The 15,118-nt window shown below is 39.7% G+C and overlaps 1 protein-coding gene across 2 annotated transcripts in view; it reads right to left on the minus strand.

The window, feature by feature from the left end:
* Positions 1-617: 617 nt before the first annotated feature.
* Positions 618-15,118, minus strand: part of LOC140134826 (sacsin-like) — a 35,873-nt gene continuing 21,372 nt past the window's right edge. For both annotated transcript variants that reach the window (XM_072155494.1, XM_072155493.1), the window contains exons 7-9: positions 13,620-15,024; positions 12,543-12,631; positions 618-11,643 (exon numbers count right to left, since the gene is read on the minus strand). In XM_072155494.1, coding sequence (XP_072011595.1) covers positions 869-11,643; positions 12,543-12,631; positions 13,620-15,024 — 12,269 coding nt within the window. In that variant the 3' untranslated portion in view covers positions 618-868. The remainder of the gene's footprint in view (positions 11,644-12,542; positions 12,632-13,619; positions 15,025-15,118) is intronic.

The raw sequence follows: 15,118 nt of genomic DNA on the forward strand, positions 1-15,118 counted from the left end.
GGCATCCAAACCTTGAAATAGTCACAATTCCTGGCACATGGCCAGGAATTGTAACTATTTCCCCTCTTAAACCACTTGTATGTCAAGTAGGCATGAAGGGGTACAGAGCGGGATGTTGTGGGGTGCTTTTGGCCTGCGCACTAGCTCTAGGAGTTGAGGCCAGGATGGACCTGGCCAAAGCCTCTATATTTATCTGGTGCTGAGGGAGGGTCAGGGTTTACATCAAGTGCTGACTTATCATTCATTTTGAACACCAATACAGCCCAGATTAATTAAAGCCACTGCACTATTCTTCATGGGACACAAATTTCTGAACTGAAGGGAAGGCTCCGGTGCTCAATCAGACTGTGTGCCACATTTATCCTGCAGTGTCCTACAGAAGTGTGTTGCATGCCCTATGTTAAAGGTGCACCAAAAAAAAGTTGGTGCAGAGCAGTGCAGGGGGCGCCAGATTCATGAAGAACGGGCGTCACAATTTATGAATCTGGCGCCCTACACAGGTTATCCTGACACCTAGATTACACACAAGTAGGTTTGGGAACCAAATCCATACACATATCCTGGGTAAAGTGCACTTATCTTTTTCTACGTCAAGAAAACAAAAACTCCACACAATATTATGCATCTAACAGTTTACTAAGGCACATTGTTTTTGGAATACAAAATTGTGCGTTTATACACAGAACCAAAAAATGCATAGATGCTGGAACGGAATGAAGAATTTCTCATTTAGTAACTTATAATAATATTCTGAACTAGTTAATAAAATACAAAAACAGTACCAAAAAAAAATACCAGAAATTTACAAATATAAGGAATCATGAAAAAAAAATTAGTTTTAAGAAATGTAACATTGTGCATTCTTATCTTATATGTAACTCTCGATCTTCTGTAGAACGTTCTTTCCTAGAGCAATGACCTTATGTTCTTGGCCTGGGTCTACCCGATTATTTGGGATGCCAGGTAGAGGATGGCAAGTGGGATATTGGGTTTTTTCTCTATCTACTCCACATGCTTTCAGTTGGGTCACATCATCCCGAACGCTTTTTAGGCTGCTACAATAAGTAGAAACAGTCTCTGCTAAAGAGACTATGGTCTCATCTCTGTTTATTTCCCCTTTCTTGATATACTGTGCTGCATATAAAGCTTTCTCCACAGCCTGGTGTACTTTGTAAAACACCCATTCAGTGTGACCATGTCCAACATCGTGTTCCGCAGCTTTAAGATCACATTTCGCTTGCTTCAGCCATCGTTCTGCTTCTTGAGGTTTCGGGTGGGTAGGTGTGCTATAGTATCCCCAAAAGTCATAATTACATCGGGTTCTTCTGGAAAAGCGTTGACGATGTCGCTTGTGGCTGGAAGCTTGACCGTCCCATTTTGCCCAAGAGTTAGAAAAGCCACCGGTATTTGTGTAAAAATTGCTTGATGATGATGAAGTGTGATGGCTCATACTTTTACCAGATGCCATTTCCTTAATTCTTTGCTGGAGATATTTGCAAGCTTCTGTGTATAGTTCCTCATGGTTGATGTTCTTGTCTGGATGGTATTTCAGATATAGTCGTCTTATGGCCGTATTGCGTTCGTTTTCAGGCAATCCCCAGATTTTGTCCAAATAAACATCAATCTCTTTTTTCAGGTGTTCAATGGACACGTCTTGAATGTTTGACTGCGCGTCATTGTGAGGTTGTGGGTTCTCATGCAAAACTAGTGTTTTGGCACTTTGGCTTTCAGATCTCTTGAACTGGTATAAATCAAGTACACTGACCACAATGGTTTTATTTTGGCCAATGTTTATGAGATACATTTCAACTTCACAGCTTCCAACCATCTTTGTACCCAGCTCCTCCTCAATCACAGCGTATAGGTAACATTCTTCCTCTTCTGACGGAATCATGTAGCCAACGTAGTCATTCACTTTGAATGTATTTATAATGCTCATATCTAAACAGTCATACCATTCGCTGGAAATTTTGTCACCTGGCTTTGGTAAAGAGAATGTACTACGAGTGCTTCTGTTATTCCACAAGTCATGTTCTTTCAGCACTTCCGTTATTTCATTGGGATTATTGCAAGCGAGCATCTGCATTACAACATTACATGACTTCATTGTTAATACATTATCCATCAGATTGTTAATTTCTGCTGTAAGAACTTGTACAATGTGTATCATCTTTCTGGATTTCATTGAGTCATTATGTTGGAAATATATTTGACATCCGCCCTGCTTGGTGTTTTTTGCAAACACAGTCTTTCTGCATTGTGTACCATCCAAAACTTTTTCTCCATACATTAGGACAGTTTGTAACTGTGAGTAACATATAATTTCCAGTGTTCCAAAGATAAGGTTCCAGTTCCTTGTCGCCTCCTCCTCTGTCATTTTTCCTTCACTTTGGTTTTGAAGTAGACAAACGAGAGCATCTTGAAATATTGAAGAAAAAAATAGTTTTTCAAACTTTAATTTTAATGGGCATTGGTCACCATACGAACAAAGGTTTTCTTCATCGACGCCAAAAAACTCCTGTGTAATTTCTGACAGCATTTGAGGACGGATCTTTTTTGGTAAACGTTTCAGAAGATTTTCTAGGGTATACAGGTCCATCTTCTGATCTATGGCTTCAGTGCAAACAAACTTAAACAGACCACTTAGTTTGTCTGACACAGTGGGAGATCGGCAATTGTTGAAGACCAGACAAGAGGACTCGTAGAGTTTGCCATCCTCGGCTAAAAGATGTAGAGACGTGAGCTGCTGAGTGTCGGCATGGTCCTTTATCAAACTGAAAAGTCGTTTCGATGCTTCTGAGACTGTTATTAGCAGATTAGGATGCAACGTTTTCTTATCTAATGTCTCTGCACAAATTGCTGAAAGTATATTAGCAAAATGGAAGATGGAAGCTTCAGCCTCAACTCCTACTTTTTGGAAGAGACTACTGTAAAGTGCAAGCAGTGGAGGCACTTTATACAAGTATGGCCACAAATTTTTCTCCATGTGAAGACTGAAAACAACTTGTTTTGGGAATGCAATATCCTTTTTATCATTTACTAAAATACACGGAATATCCTTTAAAGATGTAATGTCAATTCCATCACCTTTTGTTTGAAGGAAGTTGTAGATCTGTTCCATAACATCACTTCTGGTTTGGTTTGTGATTTGGTCTTTACTAGGACATGAGACTTTGCATACATTTTTTATGTTATCAATGACTTTTCCAATAGGTGGCTCGTGCAGTGCTCCACATTTCTCAAAAAACAAATGAATATTTTTGCTGTGTGCAGTGCTGGTAAACAATGGCATAGATGTCCAAACGAATGAATCATAATCCTTTGCCTTCAATAATGAACCATTGAGGGCAATTGTAGCAACGTTTGCAGTGAATGAAGGGTGGAGCGCCATCAGTTTCTTATTACATTTAAATGGAACAACAAAAGCAATGTTTCCGACGTCAGTGGCAAATGTATTGCTTGTTTTTTGTAAATCCATGGATAGCAAATACTCAAACAATGCTTTAGACTTGGCATGAAGGGATTCCAAAGAGGAAGAGCATTTTGCCTTTTTCTCAATTTCAGTTGCAAACCTAATGAAATCAGTTTCTGTAAGAGAGATTCTCATTCCAAGACTTTGCAAAAGCCAATGTAATTCCAGTTTTAGATATTTAAACACTTCCCAGAAATTTGGGGGGATAAAATATTGCTGAAGCTCTAACACGGAAAAGAGTTCCATCTGATCATCAAAGAAGTATGATACCTTTCGAAGTACTCCACTTTTGTCTCTGATGAGTTCTGCAGATTTCAGTGACGAGATAATCTGTTCTTTCTTTTTTTGGTAACCGAAACTATTTTTCAGATGTAAAACCATGCGTAAAATATGCTGTAACTGCTTCTCATTGAGGGAGGCAAGATCGGAAAGAAGATGATCAGCGAGTAAATCCAGGTCATTAATCGATGGGATGTTCATAATTCTACTTGCCATCTGGTTAAGATGAGTATTTTTAAGGTAAATTGTTGAAGGATGAAGGTCACAAAGTTGAAAAGGTTTCAGGTCAAATGTTGCGTCCAGCAGAAAGATCTTTCTATATCCAACTAAATTCTGTCTCTTCTCTTGAATGGTTTCAAACAAGGGTAATGTCTTGAGGTACCTTAGTAGAGTGTCCTTGTTTTGTTGAGATGGAAATTTATCCAAGATCCAGTACAGAAGCTTACCATTTTCAGCATCAGTTAGTGTCCACTGAAGGTCTTTTCTGACACTTAGTTGTTGTAGTACCAATTCAAGATTTTCTGTATTCAACATGTGTGGTTCAAGAAATGTAATGATAGACTCATAAACAGAATCATAAAGCACAGATATTATTAATTCTGGAAATCCAAGTTTCAAAAGGCACATAGTCAGGTCACTTGTGCTAGGAATGAAAATATTTTTTAGATCAGAAAGAGGAAGAAGCTTTTTGCTAGATTTTTCTTGGGATGGCTGTTTGAAACAAACCGGCACAATTGCCCATCGATGAAAGATATTACGAATTTCATCAAATATTTCCTTTCCCTTCTGCCTTCTCACTTCATGACTAAAGAAAGACCACAAACCTTTTAGCCAATTAGCCATCTCATTGGAAAGTGGAAGAGGTGATGAACTTGTTTCGGGAGAAATTTCATACATTGGACCCAGGTGATCCTTAACAAAAGGGGCAGAACTCTGAACATCTAAACGTTTCACAAATTTATACGTTTCCAAAACACCAGTATCCCTGGAACTTATAAATTGACTACTTGCAGCAGGGAACAAGGCCGAGAAAGTTCGTGGAAATTTGGGTTTATCTCGGTCAAAGTAATGAAGCATGCCGTCTACAGTAACCAACAGAGGAACTCCTTGCAGGTCAACTTTTATTGTTATATGATCTTTTAAACAATAGTTTAAAAGCGCTTGACAATTTTCCTCTTTTCTGAATATAGAACTACTGACGGGGGCAGGTAGGGAATTTCCATGGGGAAGTAAAGGGATTTCCATCAAGAAACGGCAGAGAGTTTGTGAGTTTAGTTCAATTACATTTACACCGGCATCTTTAAAAGCTACACATAAGTCTCTTGCACAAGACAGCTTCATATTGAGATGGTGAAGGATAAATTCAATGCCTTTGTTTTCTTCTGGAATGAAAAAGAATGGCTCTTCAATAATGGAAGGTTTTCCAATACTTGACCACTCGACAACTACACCATTTTTCTCTGCAATGGTTTTTGTATTGCATCTTTTGTAAATCGGAATTACTTGCAATTTCTGCTCAGAGATGGTCAAATAGACCTTTGTAACTACAGTCCTGTACTCTGGTGGCACGTGTTCAGTATTTATAGGGAAATGTGATACGAAATTATCAAGAAATAGTTTGCATGAGTCAAAACTTGGGAAATGTAGTGATTTCCCTTTATTTTTTGTTAATTCATCCCGTAGACACTTAAGGAGGTAGCAATACAGCGGTGCTGTGATGTTAGAGAGGATAAACATGTTCCATGCAGTTTTGGGGCTATCACCATCTTCCTTGCAGAAATTTCTACGCGCTGCATCCACAATGAAATTTGCATTTATATGTACCGGGAGACCAGTTTCCAGAGGAAGAGGTAAAGTACGGAAAGCTCTACCTTTAACTGGCTTATTAAGGCAGGCAGCTATTGAGCCATGCGGTATAATAACTTGTTGTAAATTGTTAGTTATGGTGTTATAGACATCCAGGTTTTCTGTGCCTAGTTGACGAACTATAAGCCAGCGGGATGTAGATTCAGAGCGGTTGTGTTTTATTTCAACATTTGAGGCTATCCTGAAAGGAGAGTTCTCAGATACATGATCCGTGTTATATCTGCCGAGCCTTTGTTGAAACAAAGAAATTTGGTTTGCACTGACCTCATCAATTTTAGTTTCCACTGAAAATTTTTCCTCGAAATGTCCAGTTTCTGAAATCTCAGAGAATGTGATTTTTCTAACAGAATTTAAAAAGAGAATCAAGTCTCCATCTTTATTAAGTTCTTCACACATGTTTCGGATGTCTTGTAGCGATGACGTCTGCTCACTTATTTTCGACCTTAACACTGTGTTCGCCATTCTGAGGGGTAATCGGAAAATCGTTCCTTCCTGCAGATTGAACTCGGATGGTAAAAAGGTGTCATACACGTCCGGAAACGTCTTTATGAACTCATCATTCACTGTAAAACTTCCACCTGGGCTGGTATCATCAGAACAGTCCAAAAACAGAAGGTTAGGATCAAAAACACCCATCATGGTATCAGCACTCACAAAGGAAGGGCAATCTGTTATGTGGTATACAGAATTAAAGCCAAGACCAAACTTCCCCGTTTTGTCTAAACGATACTCCTTGCCACCGATACCTAGATGTTGAATTCCCTCGATATCTTCAGCGTTAAATGTCTTGTTGTTGTAAACACATAGGGCCGGACCTTGTAGTGGGTGCCACTCAGGTCCAAACACCATTTCTTTTTTATGTTTTCTGCAATCCAGCACAAAATGAACCTCTGTAGCCTCGGCATCATCGGCATTTTGAAGCAGCTCTTTAAGAATATCTTTTTTGGAAGAATATTCCTTCAAAATATTTTTGATCCGAGTAGTAATTTCTTCCTTTGCACCAAATTGGGAAGCCCATTTGGAAAGACCAGAAATTTTTAATTTCTGAAGCGTATGATGTTTTCTTGTTTTGACTCCCAATTTCAAAGCCACAGCTCGAGGAATTCGGTCATTGCAGTAGTTAAGCTCTGTGTCATATGGGAGCCAGGGGGTGTCATTGTAAAAGATTTTATCCGCATGGCGCAAAATACACTTTGTGTCGGGCACAAATACTTGCCTTTGGTCAAATGACTCGCGACCACCATTTGCAATGTTTTCAATGCTGTGATTAATCAAGTCTATTGCCAGAATCAGTTCCTTTTCGGAAAGTGGGCTACCTTGGTGCTTAGTAGCCATCTCTTCCAAGATGCCAAAGTAATGGAGAAAAGAGAACTCTCTACAAATGTTCACACACTCCCATAATTCTTCAAATTTGTCATACGTCTTTGGTAGTTTATACAAATAAGGGGAAGCATCAAAAGAAATTGTGTGTGCAACAGCATTCACTGGCACAAATTCATTATCGACGTACACAAAAGCGAAAGCAGAGGCTTGTGTCTTTACGAGGCCAGCGTTGTTTGGTTCCTTTTGTAGGAATTTATTTAAATAACTGTAACACTCTTTTGCAATGACAAATGACTCATCACTGTTCAGGAAATTCACAGCTTCTGAGGTTTTTTGAAGCTGAGATAGAACAACCTGGAAGGAAGGCTTACGATTAATGCCGAGGAAAGTCGTCACTTTATCAGGCAATTTAAGGCCGAGGACTGGGTAGATCATATTGACGAGTGCTTTATGTTTGTAATGATAAAGGTCCTTTGCCTTCATTAACGTTAGATCTTGTAGTTCCACAGCATTGCTTTGTGGAGGCACTGCAGGAAGGAATGTAATATTTTGAAAGTCTTGGTTTACGATGGAGCCATTTTCCTCAAGGAGATCATTCAATAGTTCCACTACGCAAGTGATTTGTTTTAAAGCCTTCGTGCGATCGTATGTCCAGACATGTTTAATTTTACATGCTCTCAATATCAGTTCCCTAAGAGGTAATCTGTTCTTAAGTAAGCCCAGTTTATGTAGGGACTCTAACCTTTCTAGGTCAAGAAACTCTGCCCCATGAGGAAAACATCCTTCCTCAGGGTCATACAGTGGTGAAACTTTGCCCTTTGGGTGCACCAAATTTTTTATAAATTGCAATTCGCCATGCAACGATGATGGGATGCAAGGTGTGGATATCAGCAAACTGTTCAGCTCCTTATTTTTCAGGTCTATGGCATATATTATTAAGTCATTTCGGTCTTGTGTATCTAAACAGTCCAAGTTCGGAATTACAACCTCTCTGTAGAATCTTTCGCAGCTGTAGAAGTTTTTCTGGAGCTCGCTGTGGCCATTACTCACATAGAAACAGTGTTTAACCCAACTTGGGAGGTCGACTGCCATGTATGGCTTTTTTAGGTGCATGGAAAACACTTTTTTGGCAAGCCGTTGTATGGTTTCATCCTCAAACATTTCTAGATCTAGGAAGCAGGCATGTTTTATTGTGCAGAATTCTTGTCCATTGCTAAACAGAGGAGGCAAGGAACCTTCTAGTCCGAAAGCTATTGCATGGTAAAAGCTCTTAACCATTTCCATGAAATGAGTGTTCACTTTTGTTACATCAGGCCAAAATGTGTGATAGCTGTAGCCCTCAATTTCGCCATTTTTGGCCATCTCTTGCAGTTGCAGTAACGCAGTTAGGGCAGCAACTAACACGGCGTCACAGAGCAAATGTTTATTCCATTCACCTTTTGTAGTGGTTTCCCATAAGGTCTTTCTATTTGACATAACAGAGAAGGTTCCGTTTATATGGAAAGGCAGCCCAGTAGATACCGGGAGAGGAAGGAAACAGAACACCAAACCTTCAAAACCTTCTAAATTAGAAGTCCACTTTCCATTATTAGGATTTTTCTTCAGGGGGAGGGCAACTCCAGCAACTGGGAGACAAACTAGGTTTTCTTTTTGTATAAAATTCTGGACAGATTGTTTTATTCCAAAGCCAGACTGTACAACGTAGAATTTCCCACCAGTTGATTTTGTTCTCTGTACACCAATTTTTACTATTTTTGTGCAGTTAATATCCAAGGTGTCCATTTGTACACATAACTGCTTAGATGCTTTCAGCTGCTCTTGTTGTAGTGGGACAACTTGAGAAAGAAGCAGTTCTTTCACCGTTACTTTTTTAACATGAACTTTTTTGGTCTGAGATCCAGGATTTGAACCATTGGACAAATGACTTAAACTTGCTTCTTTTACATTTCTTAGGAAAATAAGAAGAGTCTCTGATGAGTTTTCAAAATCCGTCATGATCAGGTTTATCTGCTCATTACTAAAGGCTTGCTGACAAATTTCAGTTTCTCTAGCTTCTTCTTCAGTTCTGAATGGTAGACGTATAAGCGTTCCATCAAAGTGAAAAGGCTGTACAAGTTTGCAACCAAACACATCAACAAATGGCTGGAATTGGTCAGAAAATATATGAAGAAGTTTAGAATTATTCTGGAGGTCCAACTTCATGCCTGGATTGCTCTTTAAAATGTGTTTCTGCAAGTGGTTGGCATTTGGGTCAAAGATGAGAACTTTTGAACCACTCATTATAGAAGGTACATCTGTTATATGGTACACAGTGTTGAACCCCAAGCCAAATTTACCAATCTTCTGCACTTGATTTTCTTTAGTAGCTGCTCCGATGCGTACAATATTGGTAAAATCTGCCTCTGTAAATTTACTGTTGTTGTAAGACCACAGGGCAGGTCCATGACATCTGCCCATTCCAGGGTCAATTAGTTTTTGTCTGGTTTCACAATTCTGTCTCATGTCGACTAAAAAATGGCAAGCTATTGCATCTGCGTCATCTGCATTCTGTATCATTTCTTTAAAAAGTTCCACATGTTCACTATATTCTCGAAGAATATTTTTAATTCTCAAAGTCACTGGTTCAGATGGTCCCCAAGGATCAAAAAACTCTGGTTTTAACACCCAGGTGCTCAGAAACGGAATATTTAGGTATTTAGCTGTGGCCACCGGAATTTCTTCATGTAGGACATCATAGTCCATAGCAGCACTGCTTAAATACTGCTTCTCCATGTCACAGTATAAAGTCTCGGAGAGTGGTTTCAGGAGGAAACACTTTTTGTCAGACTGTACCGGGATAGGGAGATCATCTGTTCCATCTACACCGTTAACCTTCATCCAGTCCAAAATTGAAATTACAAGCTTAAGGTCTTTAGGAGATCCAGAATCAGAATTTTCCTCATCTATACGATCTTTCAGTGTATATAGTATATTAAGGACTTCTTCTTGTGGTAACATAGTTTTTACACCACATCGAGCAAAAAGATATCTGTATGTTAAAAAGTCCGGCGATACTTTATTCACGTAGGAAGAAAGATCCAAGCCCTCAGGGTAACATAAAACAGTCTCATGTGGCAACGAGAAGCCACTTCCATTCCAAATCACAACTTGTTTGAGAATATCACTTTGAAATTGTGCGATGTGATCTTGTATGTACTTATAAATGTCATGGAGTTTCCTATAAAGGGAGTACTGGTCCATCGAATCATAACTGAGGCTTAGCAGTTCAAGATTTTTTACAACTTTTTCCGAGGGTGGTAGATCATTCAAGCCAAGAATTTCATTGGCCTTTTCCGTAAAACAGTTGGTCAGAGGCATTGCAAATTCAACTATACTACAGTACTTCATGCTTCTCATAGCTTTTGGCTTGCTTAATTTAGGCTGCAAACTTTTAGAAACCACAGGAACCCAACAAAGATCACAGAGTGCGTTTAAATTGTGTGAACTGAACTTTGTTAAAACCATAGTTTTGTTGCAAACCTCAATAAGGGCTTCGGCTTTCTTCAAGCAGGTAGACACATCCCCACCTTGTCTCAGTTTTTGAGCAATTTTTAAAACATCCTCTGGTGTGATCTTTTGTATGGAATCTAATAAGCCTAACATCCGTAGAGACAACAGTATTGAATCTTCGTGATAAGTCACTGGTGGAAATTTTTCAGACTCAAACAAAACTCTGAAAGTGTCAATTTCAGGATCGTAAAGGACAGATGGTGGTTGCAGATGACCATTGCATGGTATGAACGGAAGGTCTTTGCACATTGATTTCAGCTGGTTGCTCTGAGTGAACAGTACGTATCCATTTCTCAATATCCAAAACATCACGTTTTGAACTTCACGTTGATGTTTGGCATAGTAGCCCTTTTGGATTGCTTTTACCACAAATGTAGCAACATCTACTGCATTTAGAAACTGGACTTTCATGAGCTTTAGGAGCCTCCTTTCAGATTCATCTTTGCATTTTATGACAACATCTGGGAAAACTAAGGTTTCTGGAACGGCTGGGACAGTGTTGCAGTCGATTGCTGTTAAGCCACTGGCAGCCACCAGCTCCGAACAGGATGGTGTGATGGTTTTGACGCTGCAAAAGATTGGCAACTTGTATAAAATATTTAGCTCAGATGAGGTAAACTGGTATGCCTGAGCAAAACAGTCACAGAACATCTTTACATGTTCTTTTGGAGCACCCTTAAAGACTTCCAAAATCTTGTTAGACTTCAATGTGGAAAGCATCTGTAGAATATTATTTGGTGTTGGAGCCAATATGAACAAATGTAGGTTCTTGTGCTGGATCCAAACATTGTTATCCCGTATTATAATGAAACCCGCTTTCTCCAGAATCACACTCATGCCCTCGGTAATACTACGGCCATCCATATTTTGAAAGAGGATTTTTTCCTTTTTCAACTTTGTGAGTACAATGTCAGTAGAATTTTTTTTGATGAGTGTCAATGGCACAATTGGCTGGTTCTCGAAGGAATCTAAAATGTTGTTGTGTTGCTGGAGGAAGTTCCACATTGTAACAATCCATTGTAGTGGTGGGTTAGAAGACTTTCCAGGATACCAATGAATTTTGTCAGTGCTGGTATGCCATTCCTGAGGAAGGGCCTTGTGCAGGGTCTTGCATACAACATCGATCGACAAGCACACAACATTCTTAAATGTTCCTAAAAAAAAAAAACAAACAAACAAAAAAATGTATAAATAAATTGAAGAAGTTTTAGCTGGGATCTTAAATAGGGCTACAGGATTGATATCTTTGTACCCCAATTATATAGGCGCTAATAACGAAGATCTATATTTGGAAGAACATAGAAACTTTAATGACACTGTTCGGGATTGTAGGGGGAGTAGAGTAGCAACATAAGAACAGGGTGCAGACACTTTATTAGCACATATAAAAAAAATGTATAGATGGCACGCCATGGACTAACATGAGGACGCCATGGTTGTACGGCTGCCAATCTGGCAATACTGTGTCCAGGTCAGGTGGTCGAACCTGAACTTGACCATCGGTTCTGCTTATCTCTAGTGAGGACACCATGTACGCCACAAGGTGACTGCCCTTTTCGCGTTATTGCACTTTCTCAAGCCATTTCCTTGTGGTGTGTGTGGCGTTCTCACTAGAAAAGAGCAAACCCGATGGTCAAGTTGGGGTTCAGCTGTACAACCATGGCAAATCGACACCCCTTTAGACAAGCCACCCCCCCGGCTAATCATAGCCATGGCCAAATGCCAGGGGCAACAATTTTCCATATTGGCCCTACAGTCACCAATCTGGCAATATGTCCGCTTCAGATGGTCAAACCCGACCATCGGGTCTGCTCGTCCTCATCTTTGTCCAGAAGTGATGACTAAAGAAATTTTCACCATATGAGTGTCACATATACATATTCCTTTTATACGTGTAGTTAATAAAAAAAAAAGTTTTGAAAAGAAAAATCTGCATTCCCTTACAAATTCTCTTTACAGGAAGAAAAATTGCTGCTCCCTCAATTAAACTCTGCAGATTTTCAAGCCAATGGGAACAAACCCTAAACTATATAAAGGTGCTGAATGTACTCACTTGAGTTTCCAACATTCACGAGGAACAAACGTAGCTCCTCGGGCAGATCTTCTGGGATAAACCGATGTGCAAGACCAGGTAATAGAGTTCTAAGAGCAATGAGAGGAAGGGGTTTTAGTGTAACGTTATATTTAGTTTACTTTTATTATGTGTGTGATTATATTGCACCAGCAATTTTTTGAATTTTATAACTAACTAAAGCGCACTACAGGCATGAGACTCCATTTAGAAGAGCAAATGTTATTTACTCTTTACAACCTGCCAGGGTTAGCTGGGGCCCCGACCACCCCAGGAGGTCTCTTTGTGACCAAAGATTGGGAGGAAGCCTGTTTGTGCACCAAGTGTGAGCATTCATACCTCTGCTCCCTCATGTTTTGAGAAGAAAATATAAAAAGGAATAGACTGTGTTGCTTTCCCTTCAAAAGCCAGGACCATAACTGGGACAGAATTCATAATTATGGGTCCTCAGTTACAGGGGAGTGTTATAGGATCGAGAACCTCATGGCCCGCGTATCAAAAGCCTAGCTGCAGGAAACCCAGTCTAATTGGAGAACACTCCTAATGTTAGGCCTAGACAACCCAAGTTCAGTATAGGGTGAGAGGTAGTGAGGTACCCTGATGATTGGAAGCAATGGCACGGTTGTGCCATCTTCCAATCAAAAGTTATGGGGTTTTAATAAAACCCCAGACACAGAAAGTAACTCTCTGGGGGGAGGAGGAAATGCAGACCTCTTCCTCTGTGACATTACAGCCGGGAGAAAGAGGGGGGAAACCAATGGGTTTAAATTAGTCTGCAAAAAGGTTTTGTCAATCTAGGAACTCTTATCAGAAGGCTGGTCAGATGTCTCCATGCTGTGTTCCTCAGCCGAGATGCCTCTATCTGATGGTAAGGGTATTTTGTTTCCTTTGTCCCTTTATGTATGTATTGTATGTATAAAGTTTTGTAACTTCCGTTTTATATTTTTTAATTTGACAGGTTTATGTTTTGGGTGTATTGTACCTTTTATGTATATTAAAGTGTTCCACTTAAAGTGAAACTTCAAAGAGATGATAAAATTAATTGACTAATGTCCTCACCTTGGAAACTCTTTGCTGTCAATGTAAACAACGCCATTCAACTCTGTGTTCCGGAAGAATGTGAACGATTCATCAGATAACGGTAGTAATTTCAAGTCCAGGAGCTTGCGGTGCTGTCCATCACTGATGACGTACTTCAGAAGCAAAAGTTTCTTCTTCATCGACAAATGATGCCAGTTGTCCTTACGCAACAGGTTTCGCACAAATCTCGGAGACACGATATTCAAATCGGAAACGTCCTTCTTTGCCATCCTTAGAACTTTGAAAACATGATCGGGAACTTTAACTTGAGGGACCTTTAGAAGGAGAAGCAGTTCTTCTAAGCAATTATGAACTTCCAGATCTTTAAGAATCAGGAAAACGGCTTCGCTAGAAGTTATCCACCGAGTTGTATCAGCTGTTTGCAGGACTTCCTCTTTATCTAGTAAAAGGGCCACCTTTTTTACTATGCCGTGCCATCTGAATTTATGTTCGGTTTTTTCAGGATCTGGCCAGATGTCATACGCCACATCTGCAGACAATTCTAACGTTTTTACTATAGTCACAACGTTCTTTACTGCCAGGGCATAAATGAAAGGTAAAACCTTTTCTACTAGGATCTGGTTCCATTTGGCACCTTCATCGTGTTGTTGGTCAGTTTCAGGCCACTTCAAGCTTCTCCTGTCATCGGTTAGATCAAAGCATCCATTGATAAGGCACGGAAGTCCAGTTTGGTTTTCTTCCTTGTCTGGGAGTGGGAGAATGCAACTCAGACGTCCTCCAAATAATCCCATAGTAGTCTTACATAATGGGTACGCCAGGTCAAGAACAGGTTCGTTGCACAATTTTTCACTCAATACAGTCAGTTCTGGAAACAGATTCCCCAGATCTTTGCTGGTGGTCACCAGCCAATCACATTCTTCCTTGTCACTATCCAGGTACTGAAGTGAAATAACTTTCCTGAGTGTTTGTATGGCCATTCCATGACCATTTGTGTTTAACAATTTTTCAGATGATACATTCACCGTCAGAAGAGTCTTCATTATTCCGTCTTTTCCAATTTTCTTCAAAGAAATGTTTTTAACATGGCGAAGAAACAGAAGGGCGATATTAGAATCTTTCGTGAAAGATTCAAAGAGTTCTTTAACCCTTTCTACGCTATATAGGTTTTCAGATATCTCAGATGGACAGGTTCTGAGTGGGAAGCAAAAGAGAGTTCCTTTAAAAAAGCCAGAATCAAGGATTTTCTTCCAACTGCCCAGTCCGAGAGATTCCAAGACATTTTTCAAAGGCTGAAATTGTTCCTTTAAATCTTTTGAAAATTGATCTTTTTTCTCAATGTTCCATAGACGACCTCCTCTGTGGAATATATTTTCTTGTGGATCCAGGATGCCGATATTCTTTCCACTGAAAATGGCTGGGTAATCTGTACAGGAACAAAAAAAAAGTCATAAAATATATTTACATCTTAAAGGAATGTCCTGGACCCACCTCCACAAAAATTTGATCAGCCAACCACA

Source organism: Engystomops pustulosus, chromosome 6 (assembly GCF_040894005.1).
Source record: "Engystomops pustulosus chromosome 6, aEngPut4.maternal, whole genome shotgun sequence".
Classification (NCBI taxonomy): domain Eukaryota; kingdom Metazoa; phylum Chordata; class Amphibia; order Anura; family Leptodactylidae; genus Engystomops; species Engystomops pustulosus.